The sequence below is a fragment of the Mobula birostris genome, chromosome 26 (assembly GCF_030028105.1).
Source record: "Mobula birostris isolate sMobBir1 chromosome 26, sMobBir1.hap1, whole genome shotgun sequence".
Classification (NCBI taxonomy): domain Eukaryota; kingdom Metazoa; phylum Chordata; class Chondrichthyes; order Myliobatiformes; family Myliobatidae; genus Mobula; species Mobula birostris.
In genome coordinates this window covers 9,198,918-9,212,120 of record NC_092395.1, presented here as the reverse complement: position 1 = coordinate 9,212,120, position 13,203 = coordinate 9,198,918, and the positions used below count along the sequence as shown (strand labels likewise).

General features: G+C 39.3%; 1 protein-coding gene across 2 annotated transcripts in view; it reads left to right on the top strand.

Moving 5' to 3' along the window:
- scamp4 (secretory carrier membrane protein 4) overlaps nt 1-10,284 on the top strand; it is a 48,854-nt gene extending 38,570 nt beyond the window's left edge. For both annotated transcript variants that reach the window (XM_072243804.1, XM_072243805.1), the window contains exon 7: nt 7,110-10,284. In XM_072243804.1, the coding sequence (XP_072099905.1) occupies nt 7,110-7,286 (177 nt within the window). In that variant the 3' untranslated portion in view covers nt 7,287-10,284. The remainder of the gene's footprint in view (nt 1-7,109) is intronic.
- The last annotated feature ends 2,919 nt before the right edge of the window (nt 10,285-13,203 follow it).

Here is a 13,203-nt window from a genome sequence, read left to right as displayed (position 1 = left end):
ATATCCTCCACCAAATGTTTCCTGTAGCTGCTGATTAGACTTGCACAACGACAAGAAGGAATTTTAGACTATTTCTTCATTCAAAACTGTTTCAGTTCATCAATATTTCTGGGATACCTTGCATGAACAACATTTTTCAGGTCATGTCACAGCATCTCATTTGGGTTAAGGTCTGGACTCTGACTTGGCCATTCCAAAACATGAATTTTCTTCTTTTTAAACCATTCTGTTGTTGATTTACTTTTGTTTTTCGGATCATTGTCTTGTTGCATTATCCAACTTCCATTAAGCTTCAGATGATGGACTGCTACCCTAACATTCTCCTCTAAAATGTCTTGACACAATTTTGAATTAATTGTTCCCTCAACGATTGCAAGCTGTCCAGGCCCTGCTCCTTCCACCATGCTTCACCCATGCTTCACCGTTAGGATGAGGTTTTAGTGTTGGTGCCCTTTTCCCTCCAAACATAGCAGTGTTCATTTCTGCCAGAAAGTTCAACTTTTGTCTCATCTGTCCACAGAACATTGTCCTAGAAGTGTTGCAGGACATCCAGGTGGTCTTTTGCAAACTTGAGATGTGCAACTATTTTTTTTGGAGAGCAGTGGTTTCCGCTGGTGCAGTTCCATGAACACCATTCTTGTTCAGTGTTTTTCTTATAGTGGATACAGGAACAGAGACTTTAGCAAGTTCTAGGGATTTCTACAGGTCTTTTCCTGTTACTCGGGTCTTTTTCGTCTCCTTCAGCAATGCATGTTGTGCTCTTGGTGTGATCTTAGCAGGACGCCCACTCCTAGGGAGAGTAGCAGCAGTACTGAACTTCCTCCATTTGTAGACTATTTCTCTTACTGTGGACTGATGAACACTCAGGTCTTTAGAAAAGCTTTTGCAGCCTTTTTCAGCTTTGTGCATCCCTACAATTCTTATTCTAAGGTCCTCTGAAAGTCGCTTTGATCAATAAGCAGATCTTTCTTGAGAAGAGCAGGGTCTGTCAGTGACTTAACTTTGTGTGTCTTTTTTATAGGGCAGGGCACCTCTACAACCCACACCCCCAATTTCATCTTATTGATTGGAACACCTGACTCCAAATAACTCGTAGAAGGCATTACCCCAGAGGTTCACGTACTTTTTTGAACCTAGACTGAGATTGTTTTAATGGTGTACTCAGTATTGACAAGACGATTTACAATTGTTAGCATGTTATTCGTTCAGGTAGATTGTGTTTGTCTATTATGGTGACTTAGATGAAGATCAGACCACATTTTATAACTAACTAGTGCAGGAAACCAGGTAATTGCAAAGGATTCACAAACTTCTTGCAGCTGTAGGAGGCACTCAAGTTCTTTGCAGAATCAGTTCATTATGGTGCAGTTATAACTAAATTATGATGTATCTTGTATCTAGTCTCTGAAAGTCTTTAGTGATTTAGAGATCTTGCTTCAGCTGAAAAAGCTGAAAGTTAAGTACCAAGGGTATTTAAAGAAGTCTGTGATTATATATACAAACCCCTAATATGTATTTTTCAAAAGTCATTGAAGACTGGTGAAATCCCTAAGGACTGGTAATGGGCTAACGTTGTCCCAGTATGGAAGAAGGGTGACTGCACTGACCCTGGTAACTATAGACCAGTAAGCTGAAAGTGCATCGTAGGTAAGATAATGAAGACAGTAATAAAGAATGAGGTGGAAAAGAAGCTGATAAGAACAGGCATGTTAACAGAAAACCAGCATGGGTTCAGAAAGGGGAAATTATGTTTTACTAATATGCTGGAGTTTTATGAAGAGGAGGCTTAAATTTATGATAATGATAGAGCAGCTGGCATCATTTACTTGGAGTTTTGGAAGGCTTTTAACAAAGTATCCCATGAGAGGTTGATAATCAAATTACAGGCGGTAGGGATTCAGGGTAAGCTGTGTGAATGGGCTCAAAAACAGAAAACAACAAGTTATGGTAAGAGGATCATTTTCACACTGAGAAGATGTTAAAAGTGGGAATCCACAGGGATCAGTTTTGGGGCCACCGCTGTTTTTAATTTACATTAATGATTTGGATAAGTACGTAACAAATAACTAGTAAAATTTGCCGATGCCGCAAAATTAGGGGGATGGGCTGATAACATTCAGGCAGCAGGATCAATGCAGTTAGAACTAAACAAAATCCAAATGTGGCCAGATAAATGGCAGATGAAATTTAATATAAGTAAATGTAAAATCATGCATATAGGAAGTAGAAATATTAGATATAAATATACAATGGGGGTCCTGATTTAGAAAGTGCACTGTATGAGAAGGATTTGGGCGTCCTATTAGACTCATCACTGTCGACATCTAGACAATGCACAGAAGCGATTAGGAAGGCTAATAGAATATTGGGCTATATGCGTTCAAGTCTAGAGGCATTCTCCTTAAGCTATGTGCTTGTGAGGCCACACCTTGAGCATTGTGTACAGTTTTGGTCTCCATATTGTGTGAGGGATATGAAGGCACCGGAGAGTGTTCAGAGAAGGGTGACAAGACTCATTTCAGGTCTGCAGGGTATCAGCTATGAAGAAAGATTGAAAGAATTAAATTTTTTTAGACTAAGTAGACGTAGAATGACAGGAGACATGATAGAAGTGTTCAAAATCATAAGAGTATAAGTAAGGTGGATGCCAGCTGTTGCTTCAAAATTAATCCATCATCAAGGACACAGGGCCATGGGGGAGACTGGTTAAAGCAAGATTTCAGACTAACATCAGGAAGCTTTTCTTTACAGAGCGAGTTGTGGACACATGGAACAAACTACGTAGTTGAGAGTAATACTTTAGAGGCTTTCAAATCTAAATTCGATAGTTATTTCAATACAGTATGTGAATAGAAACTTAGCAAGCTTTGTTGGGCGAATGGCTTGTTCTTGTCAAAGCTTTTAATGTTCTAATGTAAAACATTTAATCCTATGTGTTGAAGGCCAAATAAAAATGTTGTTCTGCTTGTTTTATTCTTGTGAAGTTGTCACTTTTAATTGGGAATCTTGCAGATTTCATATATCAACAAGCTGGTTCAGGGTGGCTTAACACACCTTGTTTAGCTTAGCGGTGTACATCTATACAGTTGAATAAGCTTGAACTAAAGCCAAATAAAGTTTTCTTGGGCTTCCAGCGGGAACAGGTATAAATTATAACTGACGTTTCAATAACAAACTCTGCCATTTTCTTCAGGGATGATGCCTGGGCATGTCTAGTCCAGTGGTATCCTGGCGATCCTTCCAGAATCCGTGGAAATATAGGAAAGACGGGCAGTAGCAACAAGTACCCTATATTTCCACGGTTTCTGGAAAGATCACCAAGATCCTGAAGAAATACTGGATTAATACCAACCGTAAACCCATAAAGAAGCTCAAGTCACAGCTTATGCGGGTCAAAAGTGACCTGAGTCTCAGGTGGGTTGGCATTTACAGGATTTCCTATAAATGCCGAGCAGCGTTTATCGGCCAGATGGGATGTACAGTAGAAACTCTCATCAAGGAGCACAGGATGTGTACTCATTTGGGTTTCCCAGAGTAATCGGTAGCAGAACACTGCATTCGCAATGGCCATAGGATTGACTTTGACAGCACAAAACTACTGTGCTGTGCCAATGTCTTTTGGGACCGCATGATAAAGGAAGACATTGACATAAAACTAGAGGGGAAAAAAGTAACAAAGACGAAGATCTCACTCTAAGTAAGAACTGGAATTCGATTGTAAACAAGGTGGGAGAGCAGAAACCAGATTGGATGAGGACTAACCAACAGGAGGGACAGACTATGGGGGTATAAATACCACCAGACTAGACATGCCCAAGCATCATCCCTGAAGGAGGCAGCGTTTTAAATTCAATACCTGTACTGGCTGGAAGCCCAAGAAGAGTTTATTCGTAATATACACTGGGAAAGCACTAGATACTTTTTTGAACTAAAGTCCTTTTCTTCTTTGCTTAGATTGCCTGGCCTCAGGGGAATGTGGTTTTCTTTTGCTTTTCGTATAGCCTTCAGAATTTGTTGTCAATTTCCATTATTATGAAAAGTTTTGTTTTTAGGCTTGTACTAAGTAGGAAGTTGTTGGTCATTGCTCAGTTTAGTGGCAAAATTGACCCATACTCTGGAATAGTATGAAGGTGCTGCGGTCTGTAGAGTGGAGTTTTGTATTTTTTGGCACAATCATAGAGAAAATTAAATTAATAACTGGTTATCTCCTGTGTAGGGAGTCACTTAAATTGTTCCAGTTCAGTGTTAGAATGTTTCTGTTTCTGTTCTGTTCTATTTTTGTTTCGTTTTTTTATTTCTGTTTTTAACTCAACATCACAAAGGGAGCTATAAAATGTATCAAGAAACAAGGAGAAATGAAAGTTGCAATATAAATAAGGAAAGGTACATCGCATCCAGAGTTTCTCCAGTCAGTGCAGGGGTCCCCAACCCTTTTTGCACTGCGGACCGGTTTATTATTGACAATATTCTTGCGGACCTGCTGACCCAGGGGTCAGGGGACGGGGTAGGGTAGGGTTGCCAATGGACAAGAGTGGCGGTCAAATACATTGCGTTTACCCCGAGAAAGACTAGCATGACCATGAAGCCTTGCGCGGGCACCTGTGTGCGCATGCGTGACTTGCCGATTTTTTTTCTACAAATCGTTGTTGGCGATTCATTTCGGGGGGTGGGGGGGTGTTAATCACGACTGGAATATAGGTGATAAGTGGCTAATACACTCAATTTCGTTTCTAAAAGGGTTTATCTAACGATTTTAATATTAAACACAGCGCATATTTTCCTTGCATGAATATAGTGATAAGTCAATTATCAGGGGAGGAGAGGGGAGCTTGAAGTAGGTGTTGAACAAACTTCCAGTAGAAGTGGTAGAGGCAGGTTTGATATTATCATTTAAAGAAAAATTGGATAGGTATATGGACAGGAAAGGAATAGAGGGTTATGGGCTGAGTGCAGGTCGGTGGGACTAGGTGAGAGAAGCGTTTGGCACGGACTAGAAGGGCCAAGATGGCCTGTTTCCGTGCTGTAATTGTTATATGGTTATATAAGTCACTTATAAGTCAATAGCATCATAACATTTTAAGTAACATTTGGATATTAAACACACAGCACATCTTTTCCCCGTATGAACATATAAAATCATTGCAACACACCAATATCGCTGAATCAGTGGGAGCCCTGGGCTGAATACTTGTTTCCCTGCAATAAGACGGGTGATGGGAGACAGTGATACTCGAAGGGGGTTCCTTATGTCCAGTCTATTCTGCAATTTAGTTTTCGTTGCATTCATTGCAGAGGTATGTTGGAAATGGAAGCAACATTTTCAGTGCTTTCGTGGCTGTCTCAGGATATTTAGCCTTGACTTTGATCCAGAATGCCGACAGAGATGTTATGTCAAACGTACTTTTCAGCCTGCCGTCATTTGCAAGCTCGAGGAGTTGATCTCCTTCCCGCGCTGACGTGGATGACACGCGGGTAATGACCTCACGTGCGTTCAAGCTCAACAGTGAGTGTGTCAGGGAATGAGGAAAGGTGCAGCTGACTCATATTGCCAAATCATATCGTTTCCTCGCGGCCCGATAGCACATGCTTTGCGATCCGGTGGTTGGGGACTGCTGGGTTAGCGGATGATTTCCCTCCACACCTCTCTGATGTAGTGGGGAATCACATACGAGGCAAGTTACAGCAGTGGTTTGCCGTTGGCTTCTGCTGGGTGAGTTTCCAAAGAAATCATCAGCTCGTAACCCAGCATGGATGGAAAGCATGCAGGGGAGCCGGCCTTTCGTCCCGAAGTCCGACGCTGTTGCCACTTAAACAAAAAGACATTATAAGCTGCTTTGATTTGGAGCTCTGAAACTAATCATTAGGAAACTTTTATATCATGAGCCTTTTAATCCTGATATTCACAGCTGTTATCATTCCTTCCTTTCTTGCTTCCTCCTTTCCCCGTCTGCTATTTTCTGTTTTCCACCCACCTCATTCTGCCTTACTTCCTTTGTTCATCCCACTTCTTTCCTCGTCACTATTCTTGTAATTGTTTCTCTACCCTACCTGATGAAACACTATCATGATTTTATTTCCTCTCAAGTTGAATATATACCAGGGCCCATCTAGCGGGCAGTGTTTTTCAGAGTTTTGAAGTACACTCTGAAATCTGCCCTTGCTTACATCTTTCCTTTTTAATTACTGCCATGCGCACCCTGACCTGTATAGGGTCAATTTCTCTCTGCATTAAATCCTCTGCCTTTGACAAAGCATTTGATCACCCCTTAATGCTGACTTTTCCACAATATCAACTTCTGTCTGATTTAATTCCTTTAAGGTGCCTTGAGATATGTCAGTGTTGTGGTTAGCACAACACTATTACAGCTTGGGGGTGGGGAGGGAAGGGGTGTCAGAGTTCAATTCCAGCATGGACAGTAAGAAGTTTATACATTCCTCCCCATGACCGTGTGGATTTTCTCCTGGTGCTCTGGTTTTCTCCCACAGTCCAAAGACATACCGGTTAGTAGGTTAATTGGTCATTATAAATTAGTGTTAAGTCAGTGGGTTGCTGGTCGGTAGGGCCTGTTCTGCACTGTATCTCTAAAATAAAAAATATTTAATAATGTTTAAGAGTTTATGCAAATAGTTGTGCCCTACTGTGTTCTGCCATTTATTGCAATCCTTTTTAAAAAAAAATGTATATAATTTTCTTGCGCTTGCCCAGATGCATCTATTTTTTTGGTGAATTAAATGTTGTGCCGTTTTTGGTAAGTGCTAAGTGGACAGTAATGCTAAGTAAACTGGACAGTTGACCGGTATAAAATACTGGGCTCAGAATATGCGGATTGATTGAAAGTGGGTCTCGGGCCTTAATCCACTGCATGGTTACTGAAGGGACCGATTGAGAAGTTTGAATTTTGTCAACTAGACAGGCAATAATTGCAAGGGACACTAATTTGGATGAATATTTGACTTTGTTTGGAAGGTGACAGTTGCTGCAGCAGTAGTCATAGTGTATAGAATAATTGAATAATATCCAAAGTTTTTCATATGTTACAAAATAGGAAAAGAAGAAAAGGAATGTCAAATTAATTTTATGTTTTTATTACTATGATTTATTCTATCAGGTGCACAAGATCTACCGGGGTAGTGGTGGAAGCTTCCAGAAAGCCCAGGCGGAATGGAATGCAGGCACGTGGCAAAGTGCCCCATCCAATCAGTCAACATTTCAAACAGTTACTGGTAGTACTTTGCCACAGTATCCCACAGTGCCAAGGTACCCTGGTGAAAATGACTGGTCCTAAAAATGTGAACCTTCATTTCAAAGTTTATTTGCTATTTTTATGATGCAATTTCACTTTTTAGTTGCAAATTAACATTCCCCATTGTAAATGCCTTGTATAATACTACATATTGTAGATGTTAAGGTATTGCTGACTGGAACTTGTTGCACTGCAAAAGCCTCAAACTCATGAACATTAGAATCAGAAAGTTACTACATTTTTATGCTCTTGGGCTGAGGTTTCTTGATCAGTGCTAACTGCCATTATGTCATACTTTAAAAGTGCATTAGATTGAAATTAGTTCCAAAATTAGTCTGGCTTTTAAATGTTGATTCTCTTACTTTAATCTGATCATGTTTAGAGATGAACTACTTTATCATTCTCATCGGTAAAATCTGGCCTAACAACAGGATCTTGACATGTTCCACTAAATCAGGGGCCCCCAACCTGTGGTTCTCAGACCCCTCGGTTAATGGTAGGGGTCCATGGCATAAAAGAGGTTGGGAACCCCTGCGCTTTATTTCTGTGCCTTTTCTGTATTTAATTTACCAAGGAACCATGGTTATCTTTGATTCTCACTGTAACATCTATAATTGCTGTAACTTGGCCCCTTCTAAAATAACATAGGAGATTCAGCCACTGCAATCCAGTGACTAACTTGGGTTCCTTTAAAAACTGACTAATTATCCTGCTGTTGGTGATATGATTGTGCCTCTTAATGTATGATGACTTGACCACAGGAAAGTGACCTGATATGTGTCACAAAGTATCGTTACGCAGGGCACAAAGCCTGCAAGATGTATTCATATTGCACTGTAGCTGAAGTACATTTATTAGAATGGAATTAGTTGTTAATAGTTCAGAACTAATAAAGTTTGACTCAGAATAATACAAAGTTCAGATTTGATCAGTGTTAAAACTAAATTGCCATAAGGCAATTACATACTTTTGATATTCCAAATAACTGCATAATTGGAAGAGAATGTAATTTTCCGCATGTAACTATGAAAATGCTTTAAATTTCAAATGACAAATAGTCTTACTAATTTTCAGAAAATAGTTAGAATTTTGTGAACACTTCCATTTTATTTCAGTCCTATCTCTCATTGACCTTGAAATAAGTGCAGTTTTTTTTCAGGGTATCTATTAGACACTTAACAGCAAGCTGCAAGGGCAAATTGTCTTCATGTTGTTGACAGCAGTGAATACAGCTGAATGGATGCTTTTAACAGAGGAAGATGGTCTGTACTAATTAATCCTTTCTATGATGATATATAGAGGTGGGGATAGGAAACAAATAGACTAACATGAATAACGCACAAAATGCAGGAGAAACTCAGCAGGACAGGCAGCCTCTGGAAATGAATAACTAATATGAAAGCAGCATTGCATCCATGCTGTATTACATTTTTATGATACTTCTTTCTGACATTGCAAAGGAATGGATTATATAGTACATTTTGCATTCTTTGTAGGTAGAAAACAATTAGGATTCTGACAAAATGCTCAGCAGCAACCCTGTGTGTGTTTTGGATGTGCCTATTTTCCTAAGTGCACTTACCTGTACTGTCATTATGTTATAGCTGCCAAAGTCTAATGGATGGAAGTGCCTTATAATGGTGTTTCTAACTGAAATTGTGCTGTCGAATGAATACAATTTAACACTGGAAACGGTGTAGTGGTCAGAAAATGGCTGCTATTAAACAATTTCATGATAAAGCTTCACAGTACAAAATAACAAAATTTCTTTCTATTAATCATGAGGTTGCTAACATTCTAATGTCAGTGAATCATTTGGAAAATTACGGCAGTACTTACTTGCCTTTGGATAGTTTTCCAAAATTTTCTTTTGTGAAGGGATAAGGTTTAAAACTGAAATATTTACTTTATATCATGTGATAATTTTTCAAGGTATTATATATATATATATATACTTAGTGAACAGAAATGTATTTTTACTCCTTTGATACATTAGTGTAAATTTGAAGAGATGGTTATGAGCTTTATACTTAGTAACGCATTTGAACAGAACTTGAGGTATTTTGACAGATTTTTGAACAGATTTTGAAGCGGAATTTGAGCTAAATATATGATATGAATATTGTAAGTGTTATACACCTAGGATGCATTCCCGCCACTGCGAGAATGGGAACTCTTCATTCCCGCCATGAGGAATTTGTACATTCTCCCCATGACCACGTGTGTTTCATCCCACACGTTATTAGGTTATTTGGTCATTGTAAATTGTCCTTGATTAGATTAGGATTCAATATGAGGATTGTTGGACTGCGTAGCTGGAAGGGCCTACTCCGCCCCATATCCTATTAAATTGAGAATTCAGTAACCAGCATTTAGAAGCTTAAGTTATACTAATTTCCTTTTTAGATGTTAGTTACTGTAAATTAATTACAAGATCCTTTTTATGTTAATGATTTTGCTCCGGTGTTTGATAGAACCAATGTGGAAATAAAATGAAGTATAGTTTGCTAATTGCTGTATGAGCTTTGTGCTATAACGAGAATTGGCTATACAATGTCTGCATAAGTTCATAAGACAGAGGAGCAGAATTAGGCCATTTCATTTTGCTTGGTCTGGCCATTCAAAGCTGCTTTCCAGAGTTGTCCCATTATTTTGTGTTCAAACTTATAAGCAGAGATGCTCAGCAGTTTGGAGATGACAGGTGAGGGGGTAAGGACTTGAGAAAAGGCCTGTGAATTTTTAATAATTCCACAGAGAAGGGATGTAATTAAAAATAGTCCACATTCCAAGCTGCTTTGGAACAGATTTTAAATCTGAAAACAGAACTATTTTATGGAGAATTCAGGACTTTTTTTGAAGATAGAGATTTTTCTGGAGGATGTAGTTTAATTTAGGATAAGCTGTAGGAACACAAACCTAAGTAACATTTTGTATTGGTGTGATTTTCAACTATATATAATGAAAGTTAATGCAAACACGAGGAACTCTGCAGATGCTAGAATTTCAAGCAACACACACAAAAAATGCTGGTGAATGCAGCAGGCCAGGCAGCATCTATAGGAAGAGGTACAGTCAATGTTTTGGGCCGAGACCCTTCGTCAGGACTAACTGAAAGAAGAGATAGAGATTTAAAAGGTGGGGGGGAGATCGGAAATGATAGGAGAAGACAGGAGGGGGAGGGATGGAGCTAAGAGCTGGAAAGTTAATTGGCAAAAGGGATACGAGGCTGGAGAAGGGAGAGGAGCATGGGACGGGAGGCCTAGGGAGAAAGAAAGGTGGGGGGGGGGGAAGCCCAGAGGATGGGTAAGGAGTATAGAGAGAGGGACAGAGAGGGAGAGAAAGAAAAAAATTAATAATAATAAATAAATAACGGATGGGGTACGAAGAGGAGGTGGGGCATTAACGGGAGTTAGAGAAGTCAGTGTTCATGCCATCAGGTTGGAGGCTACCCAGATGGAATTTAAGGTGTTGTTCCTCCAACCTGAATGTGGCTTCATCTTGACAGTAGAGGAGGCCATGGATAGACATATCAGAATGGGAATGGGATGTGGAGTTAAAATGTGTGGCCACTGGGAGATCCTGCTTTCTCTGGCAGACAGAGCATAGGTATTCAGCCCCCTTTCCTTCTCCCTGGGCCTTCCGTCCCATGATCCTCTCCCTTCTCCAGCCTCGTATCCCTTTTGCCAATCAACTTTCCAGCTCTTAGCTCCATCCCTCCCCCTCCTGTCTTCTCCTATCATTTCCGATCTCCCCCTCCCACTTTCAAATCTCTTACTATCTCTTCTTTCAGTTAGTCCTGACGAAGGGTCTTGGCCCGAAACGTTGACTGTACCTCTTCCTATAGATGCTGCCTGGCCTGCTGCGTTCACCAGCATTTTTTGTGTGTATAATGAAAATTAAGTTGATATCAAATAATGAAGAGAATACACATATTTTGAAAGCATTCCTTGCTTCTCATGAAAACCTTTATTTGTACAAAAGTAAATGTATATTACTTGCACAAACCTACTTGTTAAAATTGAAGTCTGTGAGCTAATCTTTTGAAATCTATTGGGAATTGTGGAAGAAAAATTAAGAGGAAAATTAAATTTTGAATTAAAATTTGTTATCAAGCTTGACCAGCTAGGTATTGCTCAAGATTTGAGTCATGAGGGTGACAAGACGTAGATTCTTCCTTGCTTGTGCTAGCTAACAATAGCTAGAAATGGATCATGCCAGTAATGAGGTATTGTTAACCTTTGTCTGAGACTTTCTAGCTAATAGAGGAACTATATGTGGATGCGCAGTTCTAATTTTATGTATCGCGCGGGATCATTTGTAAACTGGCTGATACCTAACGAATGCTGCTTAAAATTGCTGACTAAGTATATTTGGCTGTTGGCTATTACCCAAAATTTACCGTATAAATTCAAGATGTAATCTGACATTGGCGGAGTCGTAAGGCAACGACTTCCTGTGGTCAGGTATTAAAGAGTTAACCTTATACCGAGGTCTGTCTTTTTTCCGTTTGATAACGGGGTAAATTCTCTTACAGTAAAACGGTAAATTGTGTATAGACAGGAGTGTATAGACGAGCCAAAACGTAGTTGTGAAATAAAGTGAAATTAGAATTGTTTTGAAGTAGGTCATCACACATTAAGAGCTTTGAACTTGAATCAATTTCTGACTAATCTTGTCTTTATTAATGATGCCCTCTGTTAAACGTAAATTGAAGGGGGATTCTTTTTTTTATAAATTGTCATGTTATTGCAATTTTCAGTAACTGCTTTCTCATAGAAGTAAGAGTTTTAGTTAGATAACAGAACTCCAAGTTTGTAATAGTGATCTAATTTCACTGTTTTTTAAGGTAAGACTTCTATCATTCCGTATTATAGCTCAGCTTAGATTAAACAGATGCACTTGGTGGTTATTCCATTCGTTAAACCTTAAATTTCACTTTAATTAAGAGCACTGCTGCAGTTATGATTTTTCAATAGATCTAATGTAGTTTCTTTAGGCCTTGTATAACTTGAGAGTTATAGGTGAGAGAAATGAGAGAGATGAACGACTAGCTACATGGGTCACGGAAAAAAATTATATAATTGGTAATGCCATCTTCAAGCAACACCCGAGAAAACTATGGACATGTAAGAGCCTGGGGATAACACCAGAAACCTGACTGATTACGTGCTTATAAGGAGAAGGTATAGAAATGCTCTGAAATCATGCAAAACATATCCGGGTGCAGACTGCTACAGTGATCATGTACCAATAATCAGCGTGATGTACCTGAGACTCAGGAAGCTTAAAAGACCAAGAGTAGAGCCAAAGCTGAATTTGGGACTTTTGAGAAAAAACAGTGACATCAAAAATGAATTCCAAATAACAGCGAAGAACAAATTCGAGGCTCTACAAAACATCACTATTATAGAACAGCAAACTTCAGAGACAGCATAACACAAGCAGCACAAGAAGTGAATCCCAAGCAACAGAAAAAAGCTAAAAAGAAATGGACGACAGAAGAAATTCTGAATCTTATGGAACAAAGAAGAAAATGTAAGGAGAACGAAAAAGCCTGCGTATCCTTGCATGCACAGATAACAACCAAGTGCAAGGAAGCAAAAGAAAAATGGCTTAAGGACAAATGTGAGTTAATAGAACAATTGCAGAAGACCAACAACAGCAAACGTATGCACGACGAGATCAAAGAGGTCACAAATCGGAAGAAAAGTACGGCAACAACAGGATGTATAAAAGCAAAAGACGGCTCTACAATTATGGAAAAAGGAAAAATAATGCAAAGGTGGTCAGAATACATCAATGACCTATATGATGACAAAGACTGAGAGGACAGCTTTTATATTGGCAACAACAATGAGGGCCCAGCTATACCGAAAGAAGAAGTGGAACATGCTATGAAGAAAATGCAAAAGGGGAGATCATCAGGACCAGATAACATTCGGGTTGAACTTTATAAAGT